Raw genomic sequence first — 8,198 nt, 5'->3', positions numbered from 1 at the left:
TCTGTTACCTGCTGCCTGTGTGTCCTCCACTCTGCACTCAGCTGTGACAGCTGGACAGAATTAGGACACTGGCATTTTAGAGAGATTTTAGAAAAGCAAACTAAAACTGTAAAAGTGTGGGGTATGTGTGGAAATGATGCCCTCAGGTTTAACATTACACAATGGGTGGTTTTTAATGTTTGACGGCGGAAAAAAACAAGAGACTGTGACACAAAGTATTTATTGTGACACTAATGCATTTACACTCTGTTCTACCACAAAGAGATAATCAGTTGCTCCACAGTATGTATCCCAAACTGAGACGTGCATGGTGAATGTAGAGGCCCGATCAGCAACACAGCAGCTACTTCATATCAGCTTGGCTGCCCTGCCTCTTCACACCTATACAACACACACACACATACTGAGTAAAAGTAGTAAACAAGAAAAAGTAATTTAAATGTTGAATATGGAATATTTATCCTCTTTTCATTTTATGTCTTTTTTTTAACCTTCTATTGGTGTGTTACTCCACATTGTTCTATATTTTAATTGTGTCCTTTGTAAAGCATCTTTGAGCACTTACGTATAAAAGTGTGTTATAAATAAAATGTATTATTATTATAATATATAAAGTGTATATATAAGTATTTTTCAATGTAAAGTTTCTAAGTTATTCTTCCAAATAAACATTTTATTAGAATGGAATGGGACAAATCAGAATGAAAATACATCTTACCTAACCCTAACCCTTACTGAAATTATTATATCATGTAATATTATAGTCAATGTAAAAGATCAAAGAAAAAGGATTGAGACTAATGGTTGTCCAAACAATCTCAACTCAAAGGCCACTTATATTTGCTGTGTGACTGTAGATGTTCAGACACACTTACAGTAACAGTTAGCTCTTGGCTCAGAGACAGTGGTTGTTGGAGCGCTCTCTAGTGGCCAAATGGTTATAGCTCATGTTCCCTGCCTCCTCACTCCTGGCTGTCACATCCAAAAGAAAAACATGTGATCACATATGAACAGTTTACATGTGATTTTTTGCACATGTGAAATTTGATATACGGTATGAAAGCAAAATGTATCTTTTCCAGTTTCAGGAACATCAGTAACTAACAGTAACTGATGTTCATGAGTCTTCGGTGTGAAGAGTGAGTGTGACCAGTGGACTGAGAACAATCAGAGCAGCAATGACAGATCTATGTTGACTGTATGTCATCTGCCATGTCATTAAATCTCATGCATATGCAGCATGTTAGACACACACACACACACACACACACACACACACACACACACACACACACACACACACACACACACACACACACACACACACACACACACACACACACACACACACACACACACACACACACACACACACACACACACCTCAACATCAGTGCCAATGTAAACTAACAGAAGCTGATATGCAGCATGAGGGCACATCTGAACTGATTCCCATCATGCAGGATCAATGCGACACACACACAGACACACACAGTCAGGAAGTGTTATGTTGTGGAGACGGTTGGATCAACACAGAAAGGATGAGCTGTTGATATCCATCAGTAACAAAGGTTTACAAGCAGGACTTAAAGTTGGTGGGAGTGATCTGGGTCGGAGATCTAGCACCATCTCATTAAAGCTGAGGTGGACACTAATTCTTTTGGCATCAATGCAAAACTTCAATCACCTTTTTAAGTGGTTTTAAAACATGTTCTCTTAGTTCCACACTCTAAGTTCCTCCATGAGGTGACAGGGAATTGAATCAGTGATGCACTTCATAAAGTGATTATGACCTGGTGAACTCTGAAGAAATTTACTTATGTTTGTATGTAGACAAGTCTGTGAAGGAGGTGAGTGACATAACTGTACAGTATAATACAAACTGGGATTTTGTTTTTCAAAATAAAAGTCCCCTAATTGCACCTGAAAATACAAGAACATGTACAATACAATCAGCAAAGGCTTCGTAAGGGCCAGGAGTTATTTGTACATTTTTCATGTATGGTTTATAAATGTTACTTTCCATGTCACTTTACTAAACAGGTGGTGAAGGATTCATAACTGAATTACAAATGATGCTCCCACTGGAATGGTTCAGTGTCTGGACAACTTTGGGTGACAGGAACATAGCAAACAATGCATCTGCATACATGACTTTAATAAAGCCTTTGTATGAGTTGGTATTTTATCCCAGCAGGCCTACTTCCAGGTGCGATTGAGGTACGTTGATGAAACATCTGGGCAACACACTACGCATTAGTGAGTGTTTTATGAGGCCTTCATGAACCATTGCAATAGAATGCTGAATAGGGGTATTTTGTTCTAAGATTTCCAGGTGCAATTATGGGGCTTTTATTTTGGAAAAACATCCCAGTTCATTATTCCATAGCAATATAACCCAATATGTGAATGCTGAGGCATCCCTTATGAAGCCATCATGAATGCATTACGAACACGTTATGAAAAGTGTTACCCTGTATCCTAACCCACTGTACATTATCTATTTATTTTTGCTGTAAGTTAGTCCACTCTAAAAGACTGAACACTTCAAGCAACTTGACAACACAGTTTTTACTCAGTACACTCTCAGGCTACAGGGAACTTTTAAGGTGGAATGTTCTCTACCACTAACTGTGGTAAATGAAGATGGATGACGCTCCGTGACATCACCTGGTTTCTGAAGAGGGACATGCAGAAGGACGTCCTGCTCTGAAGACTGCTCCAGTGGTTTTCATATGATTCAGGTGGTCATGGGAAGTCAACACACCTGACATATCAATATGACAGCTGTAACAATTCAATGAGTGTTTTATTGGAGCCTCTCTCTTGACTTTTCACATGACACAGTGGTCAAACATACAGTATGTACAATACAAACATCTGAACTTAATATAAAAGTGTGAAAAGCATCAGCAGTTGGATAAAAGCTAAGGTTGGAAAAAACAAAAAACTCTTTAATTTACAGGCCATTAATTACATGATAATGTCAAGAAATAGCCAAGAAATAATGGTTTCATAGCAATGTCATGTTTTTCATAAAGGCAAAGGTTTATGCATGCTTTGAATTTTTTGGGAAAGGCCAGAATTATTTACAATTAACTGTTATTTCTCAACATTACTATGAAACTGACAGTTACTGTAATTCTGGGCTATTTCTTTACATTATCATGTAATTAACGGCCTGTAAAATAAAGGGTTACCAAAGCACCTTATTATTAAGATATTTACAAAAACTGATTCAAATGGATTAGATACATAATAATATACTATAATACAATAGTGTGTTTAAATGGTGAATAACTATTTGTGCCTCTGACATAATTACAGTACTGGACCACAGCTCATTCCATTTACTGAAGTTTTTTTATTTTATTATCAATGTAAAGTTGTGTAAACCAATCAGAATGCACCTGCATGTTCTCTGACTGGGTCAGTCAAGTGAGAACAACTGAATTTACTGTTACTTCATGATGGAGTATTATGGCTGCACTGAGAAAAAAAGGAAAACTAAATGATTGAGGAAGATGATAAGATGAAGAATCACCTTATTTGTGAAACCTGTGCTAAAGTAGAACTTCACAGGTGGCTCTACCTCCCTCGTTTTAAAGTTTATATTATATCATATTGTCCCTCTAAAACAACAAACAATTAAAATTTCAGATTAGTAGTTTTCCTCCTCGGTGTATTCATAATGCTCCACTGTATTTCTCTGGGTATGGCAACAGTACTTTGCTATATACTGTATATTTTAAAGCACTTTAAATAGGATTTTAAAAAATGTCTAATTTACTGTAGGTGAAACTCAGGCTGCTGCTCACTGTTGTGATCACTAGCAGAGGGCGCCAGAGGAGAGCACTTCACCTGAGTCAAACCCTGAACTACTGTGTATGCATTTAATTTGTTATCAACAGTGAAACATACTTTATTTAAAACAGCAGAGGAGTGAATTAAATCACAGAGAGATTGAGTATACAGTGACACACGTGTTTGTTTAACAGTGTCTTTGTGTCCACCTGTAATAATATTCCTTTCCCACAGTGATGACCATTTGACTCGTTAGCTGCTCTAGTGTAAAATATTGTGCGTGATGGCTTGGGTTGTGCTGAGGATCTGAGTTATAATTATGCGGTGATAAGGTGGCTTGAGCAAGAGAGTGGGGGTACCCGCAAAGTCAGAATCCAGTGTGATGGTGGAGGGCAGAAATGAGAGCAGCAGGAGCATGAAGAAGAGAGATGTAGGCAAACGAATGTCATAGTCTAAAAACTGATGACTGTGAAGGAGGAAGAAGTCAGTCGCGTCCTGTAGCGTGCTTGGGTCATGTCTGTGTCTTTTCCTTTACTTTTCTTGGGACGCAGCTCGGGTTTCGTTGACCGTTAAAGGTACAACGAGGAGTTTTGGAAAAGCGAAGCGTTTTCACACTACATTTATGAGCCTCCGCGCACCGTGAAATTCTTTGACCGGCGCAAGACAGACTCATGTTTTCTTTCATCAAGAATTAAAGTCAGAGGTTTGAAGACGATCACATACCGTCGTAGTTCCGACCATAAACGGTGATTCGGCGGCGTTATTCTCATGACTCGCCGCGAAACCAAAAGTAAAAAACGCTGGTCGGCTCAACCAGTATTTCCACCACCACTAATAATAACAAAATAACGACAGAGACAAAACGATATATTTATCGAAAATGGGCCCATTAACAAGTGTGGGTAACGTAGATTCATCCACATTAACGTGAGACTTTTTTTATAACCAAATAGAAACTCCTTGTTGTCCCTTTAAGTGAATAAAACTCTACTGCATCGACCTCTGCTGTGCAGAGGAATGGAGCGTGCTGCATTCATGTGCAGTCGGGCAGATGGCCGTCGGTAACAAACCAGATGTCATTTTAGTCACAGAAGTCGAGAGAAAGCCGGTAAAACGTGGGTCAGGTAAACAATACCACATCACCATGACAACATATTGTCACGTGTATTGTTTTGCCTCGTGCTGACGGACCACTTGTTTATAGAGGCTTGTTTATGCCATTATGTGCAGCGCCTGTCGTCCGTCTGCCCAATTTCACGTGAATGCAGCATGAAAAATACGATTGTGTTGCTTGCGATATACAACCGCAACGCTAGATGGGAGTAATTCCTACACAATGTACCTTTAATCTCCATTCCAGTCCAGACACCTCACTAAGCTACAGGTAATCCTAACCAGCTACTGTACAGTAGGTGTGTGTCTGGTGTGTGCGTTGGCAGGAAGGGACAGTAGCTCTCACCAAGTAGAGCACTGGGTTTATTTACCACTCTGCTTTACAGGAGTTCTGTTAACTATTGAGTCAGCGTCACGTTCACAGAGTGTTTTTAGCCAAATGCATTCAAAATGAACAAACAAATAACCTGTTATTGCTTCTTATTGTTAATTACTACGGTGCTGGTAGAACTCTAACCTTCTGCCCATTCCCTCAGTCAATAAAAAAAATCAGTTGGTTGCAGCTTATGCACCTTATACGGTATATGGAATAGCCTCCCACGGCGCTACATATTAAAGAATCCGCCTCCGCTGCCATTTTTAAAACACTTCTTAAAACACACCTTTTAACCCAATGTTTTGGAGAAATTTGAGTTTCCTAATTGTTATATCATTGTCTGTGTTTCCTTTGTCTTTTTGTGTGTTCTTCTGCTTATTGGGCTTTGTCTGCTACCATGGTGATTTTACTAAACTGAAACTGTTACATGAAATCATATCAGTCTGTTTAAAGATGTTACTAGAGACTACACTGATAAACAGTCCTGCCTTCATTACCTGCAGGAAGTAGCCTACTTATTGGAACTTTTAGAATAAGACAAGTATCTTGTCAACAACCTGAGCCCAGTGTAAAACCTGTCTCGTCTCCTATGTGGTAGCCATGATGTTGTCAGTTTTGTGAGAGCAACACAGGAGCCAGTCAGTGAGTTCCAGCATCCAACCACCTGAACGCTTCAGTTCAAGTTGAGCTGCCAGTCGATCACTGTGAGACACTGGTTAGTGCGTGCAGTTAATGGTTCGGTGAGCACCGATCAAGTTCTAGCCACATGCAGGAGTTAGTCCTGTTAGCAGACGGTGCAGCAGGGTTTGTGTTTTTTCTGGATCTTCTTGAGACCTGGTCTCACCTGTTTGTCCGTCCGTCTGTCTCCACGTCCCTCTGCACAGTCCAGGCCTCCGTTGGCTGCACTTCCCTTCGAGAGGTGATTGGCCCCCGGGTGGGCGTGGCCCCTCCTCTCCTCGTCGGTGTCTTCACAGTCGTCGAGGACGACCAGCTCGGCCTTCAGAGAGCCCTCAAACTCCTGACTCCTGTCGTCCTGTGCCGTCTGGAAGCCCATGAAGATGGCTGTGATTGGCTCGGTGGCTTCCACGGGGTGGAGGACGGTGTAAGGGGTGTCATCGCCGTAGAGGGGGGAGGGCACTCTGTCAGGGGGGGCGGGGCCACTGTACAGCGCTGTGGGCGGGTAGGACGTCGGGCTGTAACAATAGAGTTCTTCATCGCCAACTGTGATGTAATCGCTTAGAGGAATATAATTGGCTGGAGTGTAGCAGAGCTGCGGTTGGTAGGCTGACACTGCTTCCTGGTCATGTGCTCTGGGAGGGACGCAGCCATTGGCTCTGGCTCCGTTCAGCCTGCTGTCGCTCCTCATGAAGCTGTTGCTGTGGTGCACGACAGGCCGATGCTCCTCAACACTGTAACAGTCTCTCACCTGGTAAGCGCTAAGGGGACGGTTGCCGTGGTGAAACCCCACCCCCCTGTTGTTTCCAAAGTGGTCCCCTCCCCTCATGTTACTGTGGTTGTGCCTCTCTTCCTGCCAGCTGTAATGGGCTCCTTGATGGTCGTAGTGATGCTCTTCCTGTGGTTCCCTCTGCCAGATGAAGTCTGTGCTGTTGCTGTGGATGTAGTTACCGTGACGCCCTCCCTGGTCTCTGAGCTCACACCCGTCCACTCCGTCCCTGTCGTCAGGGTAGCTGTAGAAACAGTGCGCCTCCCTTCTGCCGGGGTTGGGGTGGTAGGGCTGGTAGGTGACTTGGCGATGCACTGTGGCGCCTCGCAACAAGTCTTCCACTTCATTTGGTGACAGCTCAGGAAAACACGTCTGGTCATGTGACTCCTGAAAAGAGAGAGGGTGCATGAGTCATTATGAGGAGAGGGCAATGGGAGGACGTTGGCCAAAACAGACAAAGTGCAGAGTAAAACAAAGAAAATTTGCATATCATGGGAGCAGAACATAGAATCCACCAGTCGGCACCTACTTGTTTTACATGGTCGACTGCCTTTTACAGCGACATTAATGGCTGTCTGTGTCAGGGCTTAGATTTTAAAGGGATAGTTCAACATTTTGGCAAATTGACCCATTGCCATAATCATTATAGTCATAGCAGTAGGTTTGTTACCTTTAATTGTCGGTGTAAGCTATTTTTAGAACGGTGGAGCGGCAGGATGCTCAGGGATATGCTATGGAGTCCAAGGGAATTTCTTGGTTTCCCTCATCAAACTCATCAAATACACAACCCAACAACTCAAAAATAGAGGTAAATTCATGCAAAACCGCTGATGCGCGTTGCATTCAGGGACAGTTTTTCAGCAAACAGACTCTGTATTTACCTCGAAAACGGCTCCGTTTCGTAACGTTCCATTATTATCTCATAGCGTGGTGATTGTGCAGGTCACAACTTGTCCACAAAAGCGTTTTGGAGTTTTGGGATTTTGTATTTGATGAGTTTGATGAGGGAAACCAAGAAATTCCTTTAGCCTCCATAGCGTAGCTCTTAGCAGCCTGCTGCTCCGCTCCACTGTTCTAAAAATAGGTTACACCGACAAATAAAGGTAACAAACCTACTGCTATGACTATAGCAATTATGGCAATGGGCAAATTTGCCAAAATGTTGAACTATCCCTTTAACCAAGTTGCATTTGTGCAAGTGCATGGCCTTTACTGACACTGACAGTAATCCTTATTTTCTTCTTCACTAAATCAACCTGAAACCTTAAGGGCCTTTCACACTGAGCGCGGTATGCGGTATGCGCTCACACATATGGCGCAGGTTGCTCAGCGACCGAACAAACAAGACAGGATTTGGGGGGGTATATGCAAAGATATGTTCGCCAGGAGCTACAAAACGACCGCTTCCAGGTGTACTTTAGCGTCAGGCTGAGCAGGGAGCAGTTTAACAGCCTGTTAGAG

At 42.4% G+C, this 8,198-nt stretch overlaps 1 protein-coding gene across 3 annotated transcripts in view; it reads right to left on the bottom strand.

The window, feature by feature from the left end:
* Positions 1 to 255: 255 nt before the first annotated feature.
* The window catches only part of LOC311001225 (palmdelphin-like), a 17,443-nt gene continuing 9,500 nt past the window's right edge, over positions 256 to 8,198 (bottom strand). For 2 of the 3 annotated variants that reach the window (XM_083992251.1, XM_083992250.1), the window contains one exon: positions 5,858 to 7,124. In XM_083992251.1, coding sequence (XP_083848377.1) covers positions 6,078 to 7,124 — 1,047 coding nt within the window. In that variant the 3' untranslated portion in view covers positions 5,858 to 6,077. Of the gene's footprint in view, positions 382 to 5,857; positions 7,125 to 8,198 lie in introns of those variants that run through there. The other variant, XM_083992252.1, reaches the window with a different exon arrangement.

The sequence above is a fragment of the Trachurus trachurus genome, assembly GCF_905171665.1.
Source record: "Trachurus trachurus genome assembly, chromosome: 17".
In the NCBI taxonomy this organism is placed as follows: Eukaryota; Metazoa; Chordata; class Actinopteri; order Carangiformes; family Carangidae; genus Trachurus; species Trachurus trachurus.
This window is presented reverse-complemented; position numbering and strand designations above follow the sequence as displayed.